This window comes from Leucopleurus acutus (assembly GCF_964270905.1).
Source record: "Leucopleurus acutus genome assembly, chromosome: 16".
NCBI lineage: Eukaryota > Metazoa > Chordata > Mammalia > Artiodactyla > Delphinidae > Leucopleurus > Leucopleurus acutus.
This window is the reverse complement of record NC_139158.1, coordinates 63,500,650-63,527,145: the sequence shown is the minus strand read 5'-3', so window position 1 is coordinate 63,527,145 and position 26,496 is coordinate 63,500,650. Positions and strand designations below refer to the sequence as shown.

General features: G+C 38.9%; 1 protein-coding gene across 1 annotated transcript in view; it reads left to right on the top strand.

The window, feature by feature from the left end:
- Positions 1–26,496, top strand: part of PIGU (phosphatidylinositol glycan anchor biosynthesis class U) — a gene marked incomplete at its 5' end in the record, with an annotated part of 110,448 nt that overhangs the window by 14,561 nt on the left and 69,391 nt on the right. Inside the window, 4 exons of the mRNA XM_082858212.1 lie at positions 6,275–6,334; positions 7,771–7,833; positions 15,456–15,565; positions 17,769–17,869. Of these exons, the coding sequence (XP_082714338.1) occupies positions 6,275–6,334; positions 7,771–7,833; positions 15,456–15,565; positions 17,769–17,869 (334 nt within the window). The remainder of the gene's footprint in view (positions 1–6,274; positions 6,335–7,770; positions 7,834–15,455; positions 15,566–17,768; positions 17,870–26,496) is intronic.

The following is a 26,496-nucleotide window of genomic DNA, read 5'->3' as shown; positions in this document are numbered from 1 at the left end:
TATCTAGCCACTTAACCATCATTTAAAATGTTTTTTCTCTGGGAAAATGTTTTCTTGGATACAGTGAGGGAGCCTAAAATACATTCTTACTCCTCATCACGTGTGTGCACGCGTGCATACGTGTGTAAAGGGGGATAAAGGCCGGAGGTAGGAATTTCTAGCTACTAGAAGCATGTTAACTCTCTATACCTGTCTAAGGTAACCCCGTTAGGACTGTTAACCTGTAAAACTCTGAATTAAGGGGCAAGAACAATTGCTTCCCCTGAGCGTAGTGAGGATGACTTCAAACTCAGAGTCCCTTGCTCCTCATTCCTGAATATGGGTTAATTTGCTTGTAAGCTGAGCATTCATAAATCAAGAGCTACCTATATTTTAATATAGTTTTTCTAAGTAATAAAACACTATAAAGAAATAAAATTATATCAAGCCAAATGAAAAGCATACTTTTGGAGAGAAAGTTCATTGCTGCTTTGTATTGTTTCTTTCTTAATCTTTAGCAGATTTTATTATCTATTTCTTAAGGAAAGGTAAGAATATGTGAAAGTGGAGAAGAAAAATCTGCACAGGAGAGAAAAAAGTGATTTAGCAACCACAGGTTAGATTTTATGACTGCCTTCAACAGACGTTTCTGTTTTCTGTGTTTAGTCAAGTACTGATAGTAAAATTGTGAGTTTATCCATATATACCCTACCCTGACTGGGAGTAGTCACCTAAATGGAGATGTAGCATAAAGACAAATTATATTCAGTGCATGCTTCTCTATAATAGTATGATATGCAGTTAAACTAACTACTGTGTACATGTTAGTTCATTACGGAAGTGAGCCCAATTGCTGATAGACTTTTTGAGAACGGTTTGTTCTGTTATTTCTGAGACCTATTTAGTGCCATTCTAAACTATCTGAAGCATCAAGACACTTTGAAAGCAGGCTATTGGTAATATAAATATCAAGTTGCTACCTCTTACAAACAAAGATAAATGCAAAAAAGAATCCATTAGTAGATAGTTGTAAAAGTTTAATTCTTTTAGAACTTTGAAAGGCAAAGCTGATTTCCCTGTTTTCAAAAAGAGGTAAAAAGTTGATCTCAGGTAGCTAACATATTGAGTTTTACTGTATGCTAGGCACTATGCTAAGTATTTTGTGAATATTACCACTTAATTCTCCCAAGAACCCTGTGAAATAGGTCACTCTACTTATTTTATAGCTGAGGAAACTAAGGCTCAGAGGGGAAGACAACTTGCCCAGAGGTACATAAGTGGAACCTGGTTTTAAACCTGAGTCTGACCCCAAAACCTTGTTCTTTCTACCACACTAGCATGATCTCACGAAAAAACCTGTCAATAACCTTTACGGTATCATTAGACACATTTTTACATGTGGTTGGGAGTTGGGAAGAGGTGCTTCTGAGTCACCAGCATGGGCTCACTAAAACCAAGTCATGTACTTTCCTTCTGGTGTGGTGGATTGGTGAACTGGCTTGTAATAGCAGACCAACCATCCTGCCTAGAACAACTAGAAAAGCAGGAGGAATACAAAAAACATCTGTTTGATGGCATTGGAAATTAGCAAGATAACCAGGACTTGAAGGACTGAGATCCCAGAGTGGAAATTGCAAAAAGTGAGATCGACAGTCTGAGCTGCTTTCTCCTTGATGTATTTACCAATTTGTAAGTGGCACAGGCTGAGGGGGCAGAGAAAGAGAACAGAAATTGGATGGTAAGAGGCTACAGATCTAAGCAGATCTCTTGACAGTCTAATGGTGCTGGGGAAATACAAATTCAAGTGCACTTCTAACCAAGGTGGTAGGGCTCTGGCAAAGAACTTGGCTTCTAGTTGGGTCCTCTAAAGGACTACACTCAGAGAATGAGGGTAGACCATGTATAGACTAGTCTTACAAAGACTGAAGCCAGCTTCTAATTAGCTTAACCCCTAATTAGATTAAGGTGATACAATTCTAATTATCAATACATGCCAGGAGCTTAAAGAAACCCTTACTGGAAGAAAATCCAGAACCTCTACAATTTCTTTTGCAAAGTGTCTGTCATTCAATTAAAAGTTACCAAGCATAATAAAAGATAGAAAAAAATAGGCACTAAAAACAAACTCACAAGTGATCCAGATATTGGAGTTGTCAAACTTGGACTTTAAAATGACTGTGACCTGTGATTGATATGTTCAAAAAATAAGTGACAAGATAGTGAATTACACCAGGGAACTGGAATATGTAAAAATGATCAAAGGGGAATTCTAGAACTAGAAAACATAATAACAAATTAAGAATGCAAAAGGCAAGGTTAACAGCAGATTACACAAAGCTGAAGAGAAGATAAGTGATCTGGAAGATAGAAAATAACCATACTGAAGCTTGGAGAGAAAAGGATAGAAAACAGAGGAAAAAAAAAAGCAATCTATGAGATACAGTAAAAAGTAAAAAGGTTTAACATACATACAAATAGAGTTTCAGAATGGGCGAAGGGACGGAATGAGAAAGAAACAATATTTGAAGAGATTAGTGGCTGAAATTTTTTTAAACTTATGAAATATTTCAATTCAGAAAACTCTGTAAACCCAAGCAGGATAAATTCAAAGAAAACACACATCATAATAAAACTGCTCAAAACCAAAATAGGTTAAAAGCAGCCAAAGAGGAACAATTATCTTTAAAGAGAAACAAGATGGAAACTAACCCTCCAACAAAAATGAAGGAATCCAGGGCTTCCCTGGTGGCGCAGTGGTTGAGAGTCCACCTGCCGATGCAGGGGACGCGGGTTCGTGCCCCGGTCTGGGAAGATCCCACATGTCGCGGAGCGCCTGGGCCTGTGAGCCATGGCCACTGAGCCTGCGTGTCCGGAGCCTGTGCTCCGCAACGGGAGAGGCCACAACAGTGAGAGGCCCGTGTACAGCAAACAAACAAACAAACAAACAAACAAACAACAAAAAAAAGAAGGAATCCAGAAGACAATAAAAAGGTATCTTTACAGTACTGAAAGAAAATATCTACTGACATAGAATTCTATACTAAGTAAAATATCTCTAGAAATAAAAGCAAATTAAACAGGTTTCCAAGCAGATAAAAATTGAGAGCATTTATTGCCAGCAAACTCATATTTAAAAAAATACAAAAAGGCAGGAGGATTATGATCCTTGACAGTTTCATGGAATGTAGGAAAGAATAAATAACAATGGAAAAGGTAAATATATGGGTAAATCTAAATAATTATTGACTGATAAAACAATAATAATAATGTATTTTGGTTTTAAAATATATGTAGAATTAAAGCTATAACAACAATAACAGGAAAGGCTGAGAGAAGCTATATGGAGTTTAAAGTGTTCAGAGGTCCCTTTATTGTTTAGGAAGTGGTAAAAGTAATCATTTATATTATACTTCAATTAAACTCAAAGACATATGTCATAATCTATAAGTTAACCACGCAAAGAATAGTAGCTAAATGTATAACCAACAAGCTAATAGAGGGGAAAATGGAATAATAAAAAATAGTGAAGCAAGCAAGAAAGGAGAGAAAACAGCATAGAGAAAATGGGACAGATGGAAAATGAAATAGTAAGACAGTAAACTTAAACACACATATATCAGTAATTATATTACATGTAAATAGACTAAAATCCAGTTAAAAGATAATGATTATCAGATTGGGTTAAAAAATAATTATATACTGCTTTTAAGAAACACATTTTAAATATATTAGGACACACGAAAAAGTAGAAAGTAAAAGTATAGGAGAAGACATATCATGCAAACATTACCCCAAAACAGCTGATGTAGCTATACTAATATTAGATAAAGAACACTTTAAGGCAAGAAACATTGCTAGAGGTAAAGAGGATTATTTTATAATGATAAAAAGATCAACACCCAGAAGATACAGTAATTCTACACATAAATTCATCTTACTACATAGCTTCAAAATATATAAAGCAAAAGTGACATGACTAAAAGGAGAAATAGACAAATCCACAGTCAAAGAGGGAGATTTTTAACTATCTCAGTCACTGATATAACAAACAGACCAAAAATATCAACAAGGACATAGCAGAGTTGAATAAATCCTTAACAAACAACCTAGATGTCATACATAGAATATTACACCCTTAAATGTTAGTATGCACATTCTTTTCAAGTGTTTGTGGAGTGCTTATCAAAATTGACCATATTATGGACCACAAAGCAAGTCACAACACATTTTTTTTTTTTGGCAGTGCCGCGTGACATGCGGGACCTTAGTTCCCCAACCAAGGATTGAACCCATGCCCCTTACAGTGCAAGCTCAGAGTCTTAACCACTGGACTGCCTGGGAAGTCCCCACAACACATTTTAAATGATTGAAATAATACAGAGTATTTTCTGTGACCACAATAATAAATACATTACAAAAATATAAAAAGAAAATAAAAATAATTTGAAATTACACTATAGTCTCAATTAAAGAAGAAATCTCAGGGGAAATTAGAGTATTTTGAACTGAATGATGTTGATCAAACAACATATCAAAATTTATATGATGCAGCTAAAGCCATACTCAGAGGAAAATGTATTGCTTTGAATGACTATACAGTTGGCCCTTGAACAACACAGGTTTGAACTGCACAGGTAGGTCCACTTATACGCAGATTTTTTCCAATAAGGACGTACTGCAGTACTGTACAATCTGAGGTTGGTTGAATTTGAGGATGCAGAACCATGGATATGGAGGACCAACTGTAAAGTTGTACTCAGATTTTTTTTTTTGTGGTACGTGGGCCTCTCACTGTTGTGGCCTTTCCCGTTGCGGAGCACAGGCTCCGGACGCACAGGCTCAGCGGCCATGGCTCACGGGCCCAGCCGCTCCGCGGCATGTGGGATCTTCCCGGACCAAGGCACGAACCCGTGTCCTCTGCATTGGCAGGTGGACTCTCAACCACTGCACCACCAGGGAAGCCCTGTACTCAGATTTTTTAACTGTGTGGGGGTTAGCACTCCCACATTGTTCGAGGGTCAACTGTTTTAGGAAAGAAGACTAGGACTTCCCTGGTGGCACATCGGTTAAGAATCCGCCTGCCAATGCAGGGGACACGGGTTCGATCCCTGGCCTTGGAAGATCCCACATGCTGCGGAGCAACTAAGCCCGTGCACCACAACTACTGAGCCTGTGCTCTAGAGCCCGCAAGCCGCAATTACTGAGCCCGCGTGCTGCAACTACTGAAGCCCACACAACCTAGAGCCCGTGCTCTGCAACAAGAGAAACCACCGCTCAACGAAGAGTAGCCCCTGCTCGCCACAACTGGAGAAAGCCTGCGCACAGCAACGAAGACCTAACACAGCCAAAATAAATAAATAAACAAAGAAATTTTTTTAAAAAGTCTAAAAATCAGTGATCTAGGTATCATCAGAAAAAGTAATTATCCCCAGAAGAGTTTGAAGAATTGTGTATTGTAAAGTTTAGAAATTAAAGAAGTATAATAATCATTAAAGCCCAAAGTTGGTACTTCGAAAGACTAATAAAATTAAGAAATCTCTGGCAAAATTTGTCAAGATTAAAAAAAAAGAAGATGCACATTACCAATATTGGGAAAGAAAAATCACTATAGTTCCTGTAGACACTAACAAATAAAATATTATGAACAATTTTATGCCAAAAAAATTGTAAATTCTTGTGAAATGAACATATTCCTAGAAAACCAAGAAAAAAAATAAGAAAAGAAAAAAATAGCAAATGGCTAAGAAAAATATAGCAAAGCCGGATAGTGTTTTATCTGTGAAAGAAATTGCATCTGTAATTTAAAATCTTCTCTCAAAGAAAACTGAGGTTGAGATGGCTTCATGGTGAGTTAATTTTCCCAACAGTTTGAGGAGGAAGTAACACTAATCATATAAAACATCTCAGAGAACAGAAGAAGGGAAAACATTTTGCATTTTATTTTATGAGTTCAGCAATCCTGGTCCATTATGGAGTTTCCCATGCCTATTATATATGTCTTAAAACTAAAATTCACCTCATACCTTTACTGTGTAAACAGCTCTTCACCAGGTATTTAACACATATTAGATTTTGTTTATTCTCTTTACTCAATTCAGCAGATAGTCCCAGTGGCACAAAATGATTCAAGTGATGCTAAATAATTCTCCCTCATATGTACGCTGGCAAACTAGCATGGAACAGTATTCTAGGAAAGAAAGAGATTTTTGTTGACAGAATAGCCTCCTCCCCACCCTGTACTCTGGAAGCTGATAACATTAACTTTTAACTTAATGTATTTGTTTTTCTCCTGCAGACTCCATTAATAATATACCTCTTTCATTTCCTGATTGACTATGCTGAATTGGTATTTATGGTAAGTAACCTTCCACATAAAATCAATATGTATGTATTTTTAATTTTAGAGTCTTTTTTTTTTTTTGCGGTACGCGGGCCTCTCACTGTTGTGGCCTCTCCCATTGCGGAGCGCAGGCTCAGCGGCCGTGGCTCACGGGCCCAGACGCTCCGCGGGATGAGGGATCTTCCCGGACTGGGGCACGAACCCGTGTCCCCTGCATTGGCAGGCGGACTCTCTACCACTGCGCCACCAGGGAAGCCCAATTTTAGAGTCTTTTAAAATAAATTTATTTATTTTATTTTTGGCTTTGTTGGGTCTTCATTGCTGCACATAGGCTTTTCTCTGGTTGCAGCGAGAGGGGGCTACTCTTCGTTGCGGTGTGCAGGCTTCTCACTGCGGTGGCTTCTCTTGTTGCGGAGCATGGGCTCTAGGGTGCATGGGCTTCAGTAGTTGCAGCATGCGGGCTCAGTAATTGCGGCTCGCGGGCTGTAGAGCACAGGCTCAGTAGTTGTGGCACACGGGCGTAGTTGCTTCGCAGCATGTGGGATCTTCCCGGACCAGGGATCGAACCCGTGTCCCCTGCATTGGCAGGCGGATTCTTAACCAATGTGCCACCAGAGAAGCCCTAATTTTAGAGTCTTTTATCTTCTTGTTTTTAAGGGGAAAAAAATCTATATTAGGAGCTGAGGAGTTTCTCAGAACATAAAAGCAAAAAGCTATCTTAAATGTGAATTCATGGAACTGTGATAGTTTTATGGATGTGTGAGGAGTAGTCTCTGGCATCTGACCAGTTCCAGTTCCTTATAGTTTTAAAATTTGATTTCTGGACTATGTATTCTTGAATTTATAGCTTCAGGGTTCTATGATTGGCTTTAATTGTGGTGCCAGTATAGAGGGCATCCGGAATTTCCTAAACATTCTGCCAAGACATTCTGTGCAGAGGACATAGGCCAGATGAGACTTTAAGGGCAAGAACCTTCAAAATTGAGAAAACAGGGCTATGTTTTGAGTGTAGAAATTTGAAACACTTGTCTAATCTAGAGTTGAAAATCTGGGTCAAGTAGGAGGTCCACTGAGGTCTTCATTAATAATTATAATGGCTGTGGCTTGTTGAGGGCTTACTGTGCGCTAAGTACTTGACCTGCATCAGGCCTGCAAAGCAGTGGGTATTATTCTCATTTTATAGAAAACTTAAATAACTTGCGATTACAGAGCAGATGTGGGACACCAAACTGATGTAAGCCTCAGTGGGTCCTAGTCCTCAGAGTTTTCTGGTCAGACCTCCCTGAAGAGGCTTTATCTTTGTAGTCAAAGTGAGGGTTGAGGTTCTGCCTGAATGTAAGAATTCAGTACTGGATAGTCTATCACCATCCCAAAACTCCATACTCTGGTAGCATTCCATTACTCCTGTACTAATTAGAGTCATTTCCTTTTATATCTCTTTCTCTTGACAGATAACTGATGCACTCACTGCCATTGCCCTGTATTTTGCAATCCAGGACTTCAATAAAGTTGTGGTGAGTAGTCAGTGGGTGGGACAAAACCAGTGAAATTCGGTAGCCTGATTATCTCTGTTATCACAAAAAATCAAAGGTCATGTACTTAAAGATCAGCTGTCTTAAAATCCTAAGAAGTGGGAGTGAAGCTTCTGGCTTGTTCAGCCATCCCTGGAATGACCAAACCCAAACCAATAAGACAGCTTTACTAATATATATAGAAAGGTCAGCTTAATCTTCGTGGCTTAATATCTACTCACCTATCCAGGTTCAGACTTTTTGGAGTAAATGGAGTTGAACTACTGTTATATTAGTGAAGACCCTTAAAAATCTTCCATTCTGGGCTTCCCTGGTGGCGCAGTAGTTGAGAGTCAGCCTGCTGATGCAGGTGACGTGGGTTCGTGCCCCGGTCCAGGAAGATCCCACATGCCGCGGAGCCGCTGGGCCCGTGAGCCATGGCCGCTGAGCCTGCGTGTCCGGAGCCTGTGCTCCGCAACGGGAGAGGCCACAACAGTGAGAGGCCCTGAGAGGCCCGCGTACCACAAAAAAAAAAAAAAAAATCTTCCATTCTTTTCACCAGTTTTTCTTTCCAAAAGAAAATGAATAGAGCTTTTAACTCACTGTCTTATGCCCATCCAAGGTAAAACTGGATTCCCAATGTAGTTTCTATTTCCCTGCAGAGAGCAATCTTAATTGGAAAATTTGGCATGTATTAAATACCTATTGAAAACCATATGTAATAGCCAAGGAGAATTGTGTAGTGGGACCATTCTCATTTTCCTGGATTCTGAGAGAGTTAACAGATTAACCATGTGTACTATCTATGTGGTTATTTTAAAAATTGTCTGCAGTCCTCATTGACTGGCTGGGAGCCACTGAGAGGATTTAGACTGGGGTGAGTGAAGGCTGCATTCCATTGATGTTGTCTGTTTGTGGTTCATTTTCACTTGTGTTACCAAGTAATAGAACCAGAATTAGCAGTCTGCCTTTCTGTGCTCTGGTCATCAGTAACATAAAGTGGGTGAATTCTAGAATTTTAGACCTCAAAGAGATTTTTAAAATATCTGGACTGAGGGTTCTTAATTTGGGGTCCATTTATAGGCTTAACGGGTCTATAAAGCCCTTGAAATGGTATGAAAAATTGTGTGTGTATGTGCTTATATCATTTTTTCCAAGAAGAAAGTCCATAGTTGCTATCAGTGCTCAAGGAGTCCTTGATTACCCCCCTTAAGGGATTAAGAACTGCATATTAGAGATTTAACATCACTAAGACCAGGGAGTATACATCTTAAGCTAATGGAGCATTTGTGACAACGTGGGTGAACCTTGAGGACATTTTGCTAAGTAAAATAAGTCAGACAGAGAAAGACAAATACCGTATGATCTCACTTATATGTGGAATCTAAAAAAGTCAAACTCATAGGAATAGAGAGTAGCATGATGGTTGCCAGGGGCTGGGGGGTGGGGGAAACGGGGAGGTGTTGGTCAAAGGTACTAACTTCCAGTTGTAAGATGATTAAGTTCCAGGGATCTACTGTGCAGCATAGTAACTCTAGTTAACAATATCGTATTGTATACTTGAAAGTTGCTAAGAGAGTAGACCTTAAATACTCTCACCACACACACACAAACACACACACACACATAGTTATGTGAGGTGATAGGTGTGTTAACTAACCTTATTGTAATAATCATTTTGCAATATATGTATATAATATGTCCAATCATCATGTGTACCTTAAACATATACAATGTTATATGTCAATTATATGTCAAGAAAGCTGGAAAAGAAAAGAAAGGAAAATTTTAGGGCTGATGTAAAATGCTTTAACAGTATTCCCTAGAAGGCCAGAGATGAAATAACTGGGCATGAGATTTATAAGCAGAGGAATTCAGAAATAAAATAGTAGTGGTTATTTTCTTCTCCCAAGGTAGTTCGTGTATGTAAACTGCAGTCTTTGTTCTTTGATGTTACCTGCTCAAATATTTAGGGGTGGGACTTCCCTGGTGGTGCAGTGGTTAAGAATCCACCTGCCAATGCAGGGTCCACGGGTTTGATACCTGTTCCGAGAAGATCCCACATGCTACGTAGCAACTAAGCCCGCGAGCCACAACTACTGTGCCTTGAACCCGTGCTCCACAGCAGGAGGAGCCACCGCAATGAGAAGCCTGCGCACCGCAACAAAGAGTAGCTCCCGCTCGCCGCAACTAGAGAAAGCCCCGCGTGCAGCAACAAAGACCCAAGGCAGCCAAAAATTAATTAATTAATTAATTTAAAAACACCCTCTTTATCTCATCTATGAGAATTGGGCGATTGGGATTGACATGTATACACTGATGTGTATAAAATTGATGACTAATAAGAACCTGCTGTATAAAAAAAAAAAAAAATGCTTTGTACCAGAATGATTACTGTGTGTTGTAGGGGGAGGGGGCTACTTGATAATTTTATGTTGTTTTCCATAATTCCTTGGAATTTTCTTTCTAAAATAGATAAATTTCCTTTAGGAATTCCAGAAAGCCTTTAGAGAAGTAGTCTTAAAATTGTTTGCTTTACAAATGTATGTTATTATTTTATTGAGAAATAAGATTAAAATCATCTTTCTGATTTTAAGATAGAAAAAATAATGTAGAGAATTTGCCATTCGCAGACCTTCATTAAAAGAATGATCAAAAAATGTGTCTAAGAAGGAAATAGATGGAAGGAAGGACAAGCATTTACTGAGTAAAAGAACAATAATGAAGACTTATTTGGGGACTGTTACAACAAGATGGATTGATTCACATGTTTCAGTGATTAGAATGGACATCTTTGGAGGCCACTAGTCTGCCTATCATAGTGTGCTTGGTACTTTTACTTTCAGCATCCTAGTGGGCATGTCACCGGTGGTATCTCCTTGTGGTTTTAATTTGCTCTTCCCTAGTGACTAATGATGTTGAGCATATTTTCATTTGTTTGTTTGCCATTTATGTTTTCTTTTGTAAAGAGTCTGATCAACTTGTTTCCCATTTTTATTGGCTTATTATCTTTTTATTAGTGAGTTTTAAGTTTTCTTTATATATTCTGGATTTAAGTCCAGAACAAATAAAAGTTTTATAAAAAAAATCTATTAAAAAAAATTTAGGGGGTGAAGGGTCATGATGTTTACAACTTACTTTCAAATGGTTCTGGAAGAAAAATGGTTCCCGTGTGTGCTTTTGTCTGTGTGTGTGTGTGTAGAGATAAAGAAAATGTGGCAAAATGTTAACAGTTGGTGGATCTACGTGTTTTATTGAATTATTCTTTCAACTTTTCTGTAGTTTGAAAGTTTTAAATATAAAACACTGGAGAAAAAAATAGCATGTATATATGGGATATATGTGACTATCTAAGGGAGGTTTGGTGGCTTTCATCTAAGAACACAATCAGATCTTTTCAAAGAAAATATAAAACTGAAATGTGTTGGGGTTTTTTTTCTGAAATGTGTTTTAATGAAAGTTGATTAGAGATGCTACCATCATATGCATTCCTTTTTTTTTTTTTACTGATCAGCTGTCATATACTCCAATTAAAACAATTTTTAAGGGCAGGAGAAGCTTATGGGGAAATAATGAAACTAGGTTTCAGTGAGTTTCTTAACAAAGTCAGCTTCAGTGTCAATAGAAGAGATACTTTTAATTTAGTGCGTCAGTAATTTTAATTTATTTCTTAGTTATTTCTGACTTTATATGGAAACATATAGAGATCTCTTTTTTTTTTTCTTTGTGTGATTTAAAGAGGGAGAGAGAAAACTGAATGAGCTATTGTCAATACCCTGGTTTTGAGCACACCAAGGCAGGGTATGCTATCTGTTATCACCAAGATAAAACTTTATCACCAAATAAAAATTTGGAATAGTTTTGCTTCTCCATCCTCAGAATTCAGCCTACTAGAACATTACGTTTCTTGGTTAGAATAAGAGTTTCATTTACCCTGTGTCAAAAATTAACTCATTCTAAATGGCAGACTTTGATGATACTAACATACTACTGTTGACTTGGATAGAATATTAGCACATCTTTCCCAGTTTGTCAGAATGGGCCCATATCATATAGTCTGGAAGTATTTTAGTCTTGCTAGAATTTGAGATTTTTTATCCCTGGTAATGAAGCTGTGTCTGCACCCAAATGCATCCTGGTAAACTATGGTGCAGAGATGGAAGACTCCAGCCCCACCCCAATCTCCAACTTGAGCATGTGGAATATGAATGCTGATTGATTGTGACCAGTTGATTCTCATGACATTTTACATCTGCCTCACTTGACAGAAGCAATGTTAGTCTAGTCTGTCCTTTGCTGAGACTGCGCTTATTTGGAACTCAGAATTCATGTTAGAAAGCTGCAGGTGGTTTGATAGGGAGTGATAAAAACCTGTATCCCCTACTATGCTTAGAGGGTTGTGAATTTGGAGGATAGGTTCCTGAATTTGGAATGTGCTGAGGCTAACAGTTGGAGATACAGTGGGGGTGGAATATTCACCCCCCCTATAGGTTTTGGGGATACAAAGGGGTGTAGACACAGCTTCAGTGATTAGAAGAATCTCTTTATTTGGAGTAGGGGAATTATGTCCTTGCAAAAATCAACCTTTCAAGGGACAGGGGAATGGCTGCGTGGGGTAGTGGGTAAAAGGGAAGGAAAACTCCACCCTGGAGATTTTTTTTAATTCAAAAATTTCTGCTAAAATATAACATACATATGGAAAAGCTGATTAATGATTACAAAGGTAACACATTCAGGTAATTACTTTTTAGGTCACTTTTAACCTCTCCTGCTTTAAATCTCATTGTTGTTGAGGCTTCTGAATATACCTAGAAATATACCTATCTTTGGATTTTAAATTGTACTCTTTAACCTTATTTATTTATTTTTGGCGGTGTTGGGTCTTCATTGCTGTGGATGGGCTTTCTCTAGTTGCGGCGAGCGGGGGCTACTCTTCGTTGCGATGCGCGGGCTTTTCATTGTGGTGGATCCCCTTGTTGCGGAGCATGGGCTCTAGGCTCGCGGGCTTCAGTAGTTGTGCCGTGCAGGCTTCAGTAGTTGTGGCTCGCGGGCTCTAGAGTGCAGGCTCAGTAGTTGTGGCGCACGGGCTTAATTGCTCTGTGGGCATGTGGAATCTTCCCAGACCAGGGCTCGAACCCGTGTCCCCAGCACTGGCAGGCAGATTCTTAACCACTGCACCACCAGGGACGCCCCTCATTTATTTTTATACTTCTAATATTTTCTTGGTGTGTGTGTGTTTAATTTTCCTTAGATTTTTAGCCACTTTCCTGTCTCTAACTGGATGCATGGGGATGTTTTAAAGGGATTTTGTCTGTGCTTAGGAGATCTGAGTCAATATTGAGTTCTAAGGCCAGGCATAATGGTACCTGTGCTGGTGAGATTGGGGGAGACAAAAAGAAAGGTAGCATCGAATCTGGGGACTGCTGACCTGACTGCCCTTCTCTCGTGGAGACTCTCCTTTCATAAAATCTTTCTGTTTTAAAGTATTTTGGAAGATTGGGGTTACAAGGAAGTTTTCTTTCCTTGTTGGCACAGTGTCACCTTTGCCCAGGGCCTACATATCCCTGTTTAACTGCCTGCATCTCTTACTGTAGTCCTGCTGGCTGGCTTCCAGCCTGGGGAATGGGCCTGTATTCCCATCTGTCTCTCTGGCTGCTACTGGGTGAACTCCCTGTTTCCTTTTAACAGCCTTCTTTGTGGCTCTCACACCCTCCAGGTGGCCTTCTTTTTGCAGTAGAACTCTAGAACCCTTAGTTAGTGGGGCCTCTGTCCTTCCACCACTGCTGCAGCTGTCCTCATTGACTGCTTTGTTTGCTAAGCCAGCCCCCTTCTCTCTGATAAAAACACCTTAGTTTATATTTTTCCCTTTTAATTAAATAACCCCAGCTGTGAATGGCAGCATAAATCTTACTGATGATAATTCCCACCATTTAACTTGGACTCCCAGAGATGATCAAAGGGAGGTTTTTGAAGTTTGTTCAGGTTTTTTTTTTTTTGCGGTACGCGGGCCTCTCACTGTTGTGGCCTCTCCCATTGCGGAGCACAGGCTCCGGACGCGCAGGCTCAGCGGCCATAGCTCATGGGCCCAGCTGCTCTGCGGCATGTGGGATCTTCCCGGACCGGGGCACGAACCCGTGTCCCCTGCATCGGCAGGCGGACTCTCAACTATTGCGCCACCAGGGAAGCCCTGTTCAGGTTTTTTGATTAAGCCTCTACCTAAACCTCTGCAAGAAATCTGTGGTTACCTGTATTTCTATGATTATGATTATCCTGGGATTTTCTTTTGAACTGAAAGATGGCTCTTAAAAATTTTTTTTTAGTTTAAAAATTTAAATATCCAAAATATCTAAGACATGCAAAAATATATAAAGAATAATACATACTGTGAACCTATTTCAGCCTAAAAAATAAAACATTTTACATAGAGTTGCCTCTCTCTGATACTTTCGTCTCCTTACTCCTTCTCTCCAGTTACCACTGTTCTGAATTTAGTGTTTATCGTTCCCACACATGGCCTTAATTTTTTGTGCATTTGTAAATATACCTAAGTAACATATAGTGTTATTTTGCATGCTTTTAACTTTATGTAAATGGTGTAATGCAGTATTCTGTTGCCATCTGTGTTTTCATCCTTAAATCTTTAATCACACACTACTTTGGCTTCTCTGAATTACTCTGTTTTATAATAGGTTGCGGCATTGATTTTATACTATCTAAGATCATTAAATCAGCAGGGCTACCCATTTGGGGTTCAGAGGCTTTTTCTATCTGTAGTGTGACCCATGTTTGCTTATAGGGTTGCCTAACTTCTTTTCAATCTGGAACACACCCATGAGCTTGTTGGGACACGCACAGGGGAAGGCAAGAGCTTTCCACCCCCATCTCACTCCCTGTAAACTATCCGGCTGCCCAGCCACACCCAGCCTTCCTCCTCCTTCTCTTCATCATGGTCATTTCCCACTTCCTCTGTGGAAGTCAAAAACTTGAAACAGGAGAGCTCAGAAGAAAACCCAGGACACTGTGACATTCAGGGGATCGTTCCACTTTGCATGAAAATATTTCGCTTTGATGGAACTTTGGAATCCTTAGGCCGCTGATGATAACTCTTAAAAATGACTAAAAACTGCTTTGCCATTCAATCATTCATTTAGCCATTCAACAGATATTTATCGTTTGCTCACTGTGCCAGGTATTCGCAAATAAACATGGTCTCTGCCCTTATGGAACTTATAGTATAGTGAAGGAGAAAGATAGTCACATAAATAAATAAAAAAGTTCTAACTGTGAACAGTGTTATGAGATTTTTACAGTCAGGGCAGTGAGTGTGCCTTCCTGAGGATGTGACAATTTAACTAAAATCTAAAGCTTATGTGGGAGTTAACTAGGAAAAGAGAAGAAGAGGTTGTTTGTTCTAGGTTAAATGCAAAGAACTGGGAGCAGGAGGGCAGTGGCATGTTCATGGTGCTTGAACCCAGAAAGTGAGAGGTGTGGGGAGCGAGCATGAAATGACCCTGGAGAGGTAGGGCCAGGTCAGACAGGCCATGTGGGCCATGGAAGAACTTTTGTCTTCATCCTAAAAGCAATGGGAAGTTATTTGTTTCATGTGTTTTGTCATTTTTTTCCAGTTTAAAAAGCAGAAACTCCTCCTAGAACTAGACCAGTATGCCCCAGATGTGGCCGAACTCATCCGAACCCCTATGGAAATGCGTTACATCCCTCTGAAAGTGGCCCTCTTGTAAGTATTCTCTGACAAAACAGGGCTCAGTGCCAATGAATGTGAGGAAAATCTGATGAGACTTTCTCATGTTGTTTGTTGTATTTTTGGAGATTTGCAGTCTTAGTCATCAAGTATTTGCTATATTTCTGTTGCACAACTGGGGTTCTGGCCAGGAAAAGAGACAGAGCCATCCTGTCTCTGTTGGGACAAAGCCTCACACAAGCACATGCACAATCGACCCTTCACAAATGCTTTTTCACTCGATGCTGATCTGGTTCCAGCCTCCTTGTAACCAGTGTTTCTAAAAAAAAAAAGGTTTTCCAATTGTGATATATGGATTGCATAAAATTCTGATCTTTATGCAGCAGTTATTTCAAGCAACTCCTATGTCTCACATAGAATTTAGTCCCCCATTTGTAGTTCAGAAAACTGAAGTAAAGTACCAAACAGACCCATCCCAGCTGGATGACCAGTATGAGAGAGTGGAACTTACTGAGGCTCTATGAAAGAATTCTTTAGGAATACCAGTGCTGCCTATAACTTTAATTCTTTCAGGTTATTCCTGTTTATATTCCTGAGATAGGCAAATGGGAATAATTATTCAGTCAACTAATAGTAAATGTTAATAATATACTAGTTCCTAAGGATACACAGTAAAACAAGGCAGACAAGTTTCCTCATGGAAAAACATGACCTTAGAGCTTCACATTTAGAAGGGGCCTTATGAGGACAGTTTATTCAACCCTTTGCCTTGTGTGTGACTCTTCTATTCAGTATTCCAGATAGGTGGCTGCGTACCTGCTTCTTGAACATCACCCGCTATTTAGAAATGGCTTTTTTTCTCCTCCCACCAAACACATTTGAGGTATCGGTTCATATCTATGTATTTCAGAAATATTGGTGGAAACTACCTAATAGAACTAGAGGTTTGGCAACATTATGAATCCCTTATGGACTCCTATGTCTCCAGGGGGTAGTTTTGTAATAGCAGCAGCCATTTCTTTGAAGGTTGTAGAACAAGCCTATCTAATTGCTGAAAAAAAAAAATCAACAATTTCTGGGCCTTTAGCTTTAGAACTGCTAATCTTACAGCTCTGAGAGGTATTGGATTTAAGGTCTTTATTTGCGCATAATAATTATAATCTCTCCCTGAGACACTGGTATGTTTCTTCCTATCTGATAATCAGAATTATGTAACTGGTCTCCCTTTTCACTTTGTCTGCCAGGAAACTCAGAGCCAGATTTAAAGCTGATTACTACAGTGTTGTAGAAGACCCATTTGTTCTTCTTTCCCTAGCCTTTACTTTTTCCTTTTATTTATGCTTTCGCTGGTCTTGATTCTTTATTTGTATTTTAATTTTGCTCTCACTTTTTATTATCTGTTCTCATTTGAGCTGCCTCAAATCTTTTGTGGAAGCAGGGTAAAAATAAATAAAAACACAGTTATGACTGTATAAGATTTCCCTATTCAGCATTTCAAATTTATTTTTTCGGTCCATTCCTTCCCACCTCAGGAAAAGACTGTTTCAGTTTAATTCCCTCCCAGTGAAAGTTCAGGTTGTCCTGTGAAGTTCAATGGCCACTAGCTTACTGAATTCAGCAGATACTTATTCTGTCCTTTGGGTCTGGCTTGGTGGATATAGCTTGGCTGCCAAGAGAACTAAACTTAAGCTGCTCTCACCTCTTGAATGAGGTAGCCTATGTCAGAGCTTAGGAACCTGATTGAGGAAACAGTACTTTCCTGGTTTTCAGAGATAACTGTAGCCATTCCTAAAATATAGGGCTCTGTGGGAATTGGTAGAATTTTTATCATTTTTGAAACCTGAAGTAATAAAAAATATAGGTTTATTGCCAGAAAGACCTGATTTTGAATGTATTTATTAGCTTGTAAAACCTTAGGCTACTTAACCACTGAGTCTCAGTTTCCTCACCTGCAAAATGGGAATGATGTTATTGCTGGTTTACAGGATCCGTGATGATGAAATATGATGGTTTTCCATATAACACATAGCACAGAATAGGCAGTGAATGTTCAGTGCCTTTTACTCACTGGCCACCACCCCACTCCATCCTCTTTTACTTAGGAAAACTTATTTCTAAGAAGTTGCCTTCCCTTGAGTATGGTTTTAGTAAACCTCTTGAACTTCCTGGCTATGGTGGCCAGGACTCCCTGGTCCTTTGACCAGGATTACTAATGCCAAATATGTGTGTTTTTCCCCAGCTATCTCTTAAATCCCTACACAGTCTTGTCTTGTGTTGCCAAGTCTACCTGCGCCATCAACAACACCCTCATTGCTTTCTTCATTTTGACCACGATAAAAGGTAAGGCCCCAAAGGAAGTTCAGTCCCTAATTTGTGCAGGCTTTTGTAACACTTATGCTGTGGATTAAAAAAAAAAAAAAAAAAACACTTAAAAACGTTTTTTTAAATTACACAAGTAATTTTATAGAAAATTTAAATAAGCCAAGAGAAAAAAATTAATTAAAACATCCTGAAATTCTACCACTCAGAGCGTCACTGTTAACATAGTTTAAACAAAAAACAAAAACTTCTAAAAGGCTTACAATGAGAATAGCAGTGTTCTGCCCCTTTCTTCCCATCCCTAGTTCAACTTCTTTGATGGAACTACTTTTTTTTTTTTGCTAGTATTTATTTCCATATTTCCAAATAAGACCTCGTATTGCTGTTTCATGAATTGTAAATTTTAGACATTATCTATTGTATTCTTATTATGGGAGATAAAGATTTAGCTTTCTTTTACCAATATCTTCACTTCCCTTCTACCTGGTTTTCCTAGAGAAGTTATGTCACAGCTTTGATTAAATCAGTAGTTGGTACCTATATTTTATGACAGTATATGTATTATTCACTGCTGGGAAAAGTAATAACTATGGTTGTTTTTTCTTTCTTGTACAACCTTTTATTTTTTCTGGGATTAGTAATTGTGGGGTTTTTGCTTGTTTTTGTTTTTGTTTTGCTTTATCTTTCTGTACCAATCACTTTTTTCCCCTCAATTGCTCTGCTAGATCTTTCAAGTGCCTAACAATACAGGCATACCTAAGAGATATTGTGGGTTTGGTTCCAGATCACAGCAATAAAGCAAATATTGCAATAAAGTGAGTCACACGAATTTTTTGGATTCCCAGCACAGATAAAAGTTATGTCTACACTATACTATATTCTGTTAAGTATGCAATAGCATTATGTCTAAAAAAATGTACATAGCTTAATTTAAATATACTTTATTGATAAAAAATTTTAGCCCCTAATAAGAGAATCAGCCCGTCCTTTGAAGCTTTGAAGCCAGGCATTGACTTCTCTTTTCTAGCTATGAAAGTCCTAGATGGCATCTTCTTCTGAAATAAGGCTGTTTCGTCTACATTGAAAATCTGTTGTTCAGTGTAACCACCTTCATTAATTGTCTTAGGTAGATCTTCTGGATAACTTGCTGCAGCTTCTACATCAGCCCTTGCGACTTCACCTTGCACTTTTATGGTCTGGAGACAGGCTTCTCTCCTTGAACCTCATGAACTAATCTGTCCTAGCTTCAAACTTTTCTTCTATAGCTTCCTCACCTCTCTCAGCCTTCATAAAATTGAAGAAAGTTAGGGCCTTACTCTGGATGAGGTTTTGGCTTAAGGGAGTGTTGTGACAGGTTTGATCTTCTCTCCAGACCACTTGGACTTTCTCCATATCAGCAATAAGGCTGTTTTGCTTTCTTATCATTCATGTGTTCACTGGAGTAGCACTTTTAATTTCCTTCAAGAACTTTACATTTGCATTACCACTTGGCTAACTGTTTGGTGCAAGAGGCCTAGCTTTCATCCTATCCCAGCTTTCGACGTGCCTTCCTCACTAAGCTTAATTATTTCTAGCTTTTTTTTCCCTTTTATTTATTTATTATTTTTGGCTGCATTGGGTCTTCATTGCTGCGCGTGGGCTTTCTCTAGTGGCGGTGTGCAGCCTTTTCATTGAAGTGGCTTCTCTTGTTGCAGAGTGCGGGCTCTAGGTGCACGGGCTTCAGTAGTTGTGGCACGCGGGCTTCAGTAGTTGTGGCTTGTGGGCTCTAGAGCGCAGGCTCGGTAGTTGTGGCACATGGCCTTAGTTGCTCCGTGGCATGTGGGATCTTCCTGGACCAGGGCTCAAACCTGTGTCCCCTGCATTGGCAGGCAGATTCTTAACTACTGTGCCACCAGGGAAGCCCTATTTCTAGCTTTTGATTTAAAGTGAGAAGTATGCAACACTTCCTTTAACTTGAACACTCAGAGGCCATTGTATGGTTATTAATTGGCCTAATTTTAATATTAGGAAGGAATAGGGAGGCCTGAGGAGAGGGAGAGAGGTGGGGGAACAGCTAGTCTGTGAAATAGTCAGAACACAGACAAGACTTATCAGTTGTTTGCCATATTATGGGCATGTGATGCCCCCAAACAATTAAAAGAGTAACATCAAAGATCACTAATCACAGATCACCGTAACAAACATAATAATAATGAAAAATTTTGAAATATTGCAAGAATTACCAGAACATGACACAGAGACACAAAGTGAGCAAATGGTGTTGGAAAAATGGCTCTGATAGACTTACTTAATGCAGGGTTGCCACAGACCTTCAATTTGTAAAAAACACAATATCTGCAAAGTACAGTAAAACAAAGTAGGTCTGTAGTTTTTTAAAAAAATGTTAAGTACATCAAATAGTTTATTGGTTCCATTATTTTTCTGGAGATCTGCCTCACACATCTTTCATCCTGTACCAGTCTGTCCTGGTTGTTGTCTGGTCTTGATGCAAAGCTGTCATAGTGGAACTTTTCCTTATGATTCTCTTGTATTGTATCCCTTTCCTAGATTCCTTTTTTCATTTACTGATTTTTTTCCTCGGTTTTGCTAAAGTACTTCCTCTAGTAGTTTTCTAAGAAAAGGTGTGTGAGATATGTATTTTGAATCATTCCACACATGAAAAAATGTGTTTTTTTAACTTAGCACCAGATTAATAGTTGGGGCAAGGTATAGAATTCTAGACTGGAAAAAATTTTCCTTCAGAATTTTGAAGGCATTGCTTCACTGTGTTCTAGCATCCCGGTTGCTGTTGGACAGTTTGAAGCCATTATACGTAACCTAATTTTTTCTTTGAAAGATTGAAGATCTTCTTTTTATCCTCAGTATTTTGAAATTTCATGATGCTATGTCTACTTAGTTCTTTTTTTCATTCATTACTGGGTACTTGGTAGGCCCTTTCAAAATAGAGACTAGTGTCCTTTAGTTCTAGAAGATATTCCAGTACTGTTTTTCAAATTCTCTCTCCTCTCTGTTTTCTCTGTCCTCTCGTTTGGGGTGTCTATTGGATATTGGACTTTTTGGATAGATCTAATTTGTGTGTTTTATTTTCTATTGATTTAAGTTCTTTCTTGGTCTCCAGTTGTTTCTTTGAAGCATCATTATTATTTTATCATCATGATATCCTCTCTTATCTCTCTGAGTTTTCTTGGTTTTGTTTTTGTTTTCAGTTTCCATTTGTTCTAAGCATAATCTCTTTGTCTTCCTGGATTCCCTCCCCCCCCCCCCCACCCCGCCCTGCCTTTTTTTTCTGTTTGTCTTGGGCTCTGTCTTTCATATGGGTAGATTTTCTCTTATTTATGGTGATCCTTGGCTGTCTGCTTATTATTTAAGAATGTTAGAAGGATGGGGTATGTAGGGATAGTCACCTGGCTGCACATAGTTGAGGTGAGACCTGGGGTTCTGTCTGGTCTGTATACAAACGTTCAGCTTGATTCTCATCTCTGTAACTTACCCCCACCTGCCATAGTATCTGATACCTTCAAGGTGCTGGATCTCTCAGAAGTTGTATGGGGTGAGTTGGCCTGATTTTTATTGGTATTCCTCTCTGCAGGCCATTGAGCTGTAATTTCTTCCATAATGCTCAGTCATTTATCCCTCTTCCTCCTGCTTTTAATGTTTCCACTATTATGTTAAAATTTATTTTGCTGTAGTCTCTTCTGTTAATTTGTTATTTAAGACTATTTTTAATGCTTTATTGTCATTTTAGTGAGGTTATTGGAGGGAAAGATGATATACATGTGATTAATCTACCATTTTTCACTAGAAGTCTATTAGCATTGGAGGTATATATTTCCAGATTTTTCCCTCATTTTTCTTTTACACTTTTAAATATTGTATCGGTTAACTGTCATCACAAAAATGTTATTTGACAAACCACTCCAAAACTCAGTGGCTTAAAACAACAATACGCATTTACTTAGCTCATGTGTCTGTAAGTCAGATAGGTGTCAGCTGATCTAGGTTGAATGTGGCTAGGCAGTTTGTTGGTTTCATGGGGGCTCATTCGTGCATCAGCAGCTGACTGTAGTTGGCTCATCTAGGCTGGGCTCTTCACCACATGTCTGTCATCCTCATGGACCAGGGGACTAATTTAGGCATATTCTTCTTATAGTGATGGCAGAGACACAACTGTGAGCAAGCCCAATCAGGCTTGAGCTTTTGAAGTTTCTGGTTGTATCACGTGTGCTTACATCACATTGATCAAAACAAAACATGGCTGATCTCAGGTGTGAGTATTTCCATCCTGTCCACAATGGGGGGGGGGGCACTGCAAAGTTATATGGCAAAGAGCCTGGACATAGGGAGGGGTTAAGAATTGGGGACAAAAATACAGTCTGCCACATGTCAGTAAACATTTAGTCTGTCATTTTTCATGGCTGCTTACTGTTCCGTTGTCTTGATGAATAAATAGAAATTCTTTAACCAACTTCTATTAAATATCTAGTTAATTTCCCAGTTTTCAGCTGTTTAAATACTATAATTTTCTTTCTTTTTTCTAATTTTTAATTTTTAAAATTTTTTGGCCTCATCATGTGGCTTCTGGGATCTTAGCTCCCCAACCAGGGATCGAACCCGGGCCACAGCAGTGAAAGTGCTGAGTCTTAACCACTGGACTGCCAGGGAATTCCCATACAGTTAATTTTCTAATGTAATTTCTAACAGTAATTGTCGCACACATGTTCAATTATTTTCTTACTCTAAAGTCCTAGAAATAGAATTATTGTGTCACTGCGTGTATACCTTCTTTAGGATTTCTGAAATTTATCACTAAATTGCCTTCAAGAGTTTTACCAACGTGTACTCGGATAAGAAGTGTATGAGAGCTCTTATTTCCCTACATTATTGCTGAATAATTTGCACACTGAGGAAATAAAGACTCAAAAGTTGTACATAGGACCTTTTACTTAGAGTTTACTTACCTTTTCTAGGGTGGCACATGGGAATGACTTAGGTCTTCATAAGACATTGCTTCTCTTGGAGTGGTTGTAGTTAGTCTTTCTGTAGGTCATTTAGTTTAACTTATTATCAGGTTACTTGAAATGACTCTTTGCTGTCTGTGAACATCCCCTGCCTCAGTTCCTGTTTCCAGAGTGTCCAGCTCAGGTAGACTCATTTATGAAGGTGCCTGGTGTCCATTAAAGTAAGGACTGTATGAGGCAGCCTGGCAGAAGGGATTGAACACTGGCCTTTGGAAATGTCACCTTTAAAATAGCTGAGCACAGAGGTAGAAAGACTAAAGACATGCTCTCTGAGGTGTGTACAATAGAAGTCTCACACAAAAATGTAAAGTATGCCATTTTAAGAACATCTTTCAAAAGACCCTTTAAGTCAATGGAATGATTTTGTTTGGGGGAAAAAAAGTAAAAAAGTTATATGTCACTCCTTTGCAGCCACATTGTTTTGGTTCCACAGAAAAAAAATTTTTTTATTATGTCACTCTAGATTTCTGTCAAATGAATTTTATGAACATTTTTGTAATATTGTATGCACAATTTTGTTATAATTTTATTACTTGTTTCGTATGAATCATGAATGACATTAGTCACATTTGTTAATTTCTTTACATCAAAATTTAAGTTTTTAAAATTTTAGGAGTAGTTCAAGTACGTGGTAAAAATAAAAGAAATTCAAACATATGAAATGAGAAGTAAAAGTCTTTTATCATCCCACCCCACCCCACCTCCACTTCCATTCCTCAGGTATGTTTGTCATGGGGTCCTAGGCCTTCCCTTTTGCTGAACACTTAAGTTATTTTCCATTGTTGGCAGCTGCAAGTAACATTTCTAATCTGTTAAAATATTTGAAGAATTCTATTTTAGTTAGGTCTCTGAACTATTCTCTTTGAATATATTAGTAATCCCTATTAGCAGTATATACAAAGTTCAGTTATAAAATCTGCAGGTCATATTTCTATATTTCACATTTGTACCACATAATTAGATATTTAATAAAATTTGTGAAGGAATAATTCACTCTTTAAAGAAGAAAACAGTTGGGAGATTTCACAAAAGAAGGGATCTAAATGACTAAAAACTATGAAAAAATATTCAACTCCTTAGATAACTAATAAAGAAAAGCAAATTGAAATAACAAAGAAGTGTTTTTTTATTCCCTTTCAAATTGGCAAAGATTTTAGAAGATAATTCTCAGTTCTGGCAAAGTGCTATCAAACTGGCATTTTCCCACATGGCAAGTTGACTTATAAATTAGTACAGCCCTCTTGGGAAGCAGTTTGGCAGTAGTTCAAGTGTTTGTTCTTTTGATTTATGAATTTTAATTTTGATAACCTATCCTAAAGTAGTGCAGAATTACAGACCAAGCTTTATGATGCTAAGTCATTAATTGCAGGATTATTTATAATGATTAGAAAAATTGGAAAATACTTCAAAGTAGAGAGAGGAGTGGCTAAGTAAAACATGGTTTGCCCATGTAATTAAAGAAAATACAGTTTACCCATGCACACGATATTTGAAAATAATTGTAAATTATGTGAGGATACATTTATTTTTTAAAAGCTGAATACAAAATTGTATATTTTAATAAAGTATAATCTCAACTATGTTAAAACTACAACACAAATAGAAATAGATTCCAAAAGAGTAATACTTGTTTCTGCAGAGTAAGTTCGTGAGTAATTTTTATTTCCTCCTCATATCTGTTTTTTCCCAAAGTTTCTTCAATGAGCACATAATTTAAAATAAATTGATTGATAAGAAGATAGGGACAGTGGAAGTAAACTATGTACCTCTCTCCCCAGACTTCCGTGGAGCAGGTGCCCCCACAGAAGGGAGTGGCCTCATTTGCTTTGTCCCCTTGACTCCTTCTACTTGCCCTCCTTTGACTTTCTTTGTGGCAGCCCAGGGTTGCCTGGGACACGCTGAGAGCCACAGGCCAGGAGGAAGCCCAGGCCATTGTATTGTGATGTCCTTGTTGGGGTGTTGGCCAGGAAACTCAAATCTGTGGGCAAGATTGATTTGTTTAGTGGAGCAGCTTGGATTTTACTTCAAAGGTTGGGGCTTTGGTGAAGGAGCTACTTAAAATACTCCATCCCTCTGAAGTCATCTTCATTAGGCTTTCAAAAGGAAAACAAACAGGTGTTAATAGGTACTCCTGCTTATTCACTGTTGGTGTTTGTCAACAACTAGAAATTCTTGAGGTTTGCCGCCCAAGGACCCTTCCCTTCTCCTTATTCCACCAAAAGAGACCTGAGTGACAGGGCTTGCTTCCCAAGGAAAAAGAAGAATCAGTACTATCAGAGGTGGTTCAGAGTAAGAGCTCAGGCTGCTGTGATGTCAGACAGATGTCAATGAAAAAATGTTACCTGCAAAATCAGTAAACAAATGTGTCACAGCCCTCAAGCCATCACATTACAGCTGCCCCTATGATGAGCCCCGAGGGAACTCAGGATAGAAACAGGATGCTCCCCATCTAGAGGTCAGCCACTGCAGCCACCCCCGAAGGTGCACCCTGAGGAGACTCAGGATGAGAAAGCACAGGCCCAGATAGCTGAGGTGCATATCAAAGGAATGATTTCAGAGAGCCCAGATGCTTGCATCTTCCCATACATAGAAAAGCGCTAAATTCCTTAACTTGAGATACCTGGTTTTCTCTAATTAACAGTAATCTTTTGATGTTCCGACTACATGGTCTTTGTTGCAAAAACTACTATATATCTTGGCTCCTCTCTTACGTCTTTGGAAGCAGTCTCTCAGAGCTATCTGAGATGCTGTGTCCCAGGCTTAAGTCCTCAGTTTTGTCCGCCACATAAAACATAACTCTCAACTTTTAGGTTGTGCATTTTTTTTTCAGTCGACACAGATCTGATAGCTAATTCTAGTTCTAGCACTTCCTGGCATTATCACTTTAAGCAAGTCACTTAACTGTTTAGGACCTCAGTTTCCTTGTCTATAACATGGGGACTGAAACAGTCCCTACTGCATAGAGTAAATGTAAAGATTGAATGAGATGAGGAGGAAAAAAAATGAATGAGATGGTGCATGTGAAACACTTAGCATAGTGTGGGAGCATGAACTAGATGCTCAGTAAATGGTGGTGCTGATTGTTACTCTTGATAATATTAAAAGATCCCTCAGGACTTCCTCTTGGGAGAACACCAGAATCACAACTAACTGCTGAACAATTATTGACAGGAAAACACTGGAACTCACCAAAAAAGATACCACATGTCCAATGACACAGGAGAAGCCACAATGAGATGGTAGGAGGGGTGCAATCACAATAAAATCAAATCCCATTACCACTGGGTGGGTGACTCACAAACTGGAGAACAATTATAGCACAGAAGTCCACACACTGGAGTGAAGGTTCTGAGCCCCATGTCAGGCTTCCCAACCTGGGGGTCTGGCAATGGGAGGAGGAATTCCCAGAGAATCAGACTTTGAAGGCTAGCAGGATTTGATTGCAGGACTTTGACAGGACTGGGGGAAATAGAGACTCCACTCTTGGAGGGCACAGAAAAGAGTGTGCACATCAGGACCCAGGGGGAAGGAGCAGTGACCCCACTGGAAACTGAACCAGACCTACCTGCTAGTGTTGGAGGGTCTCCTGCAGAGGCAGGGTCGGCTGTGACTCACCATGGGGACAGGGAC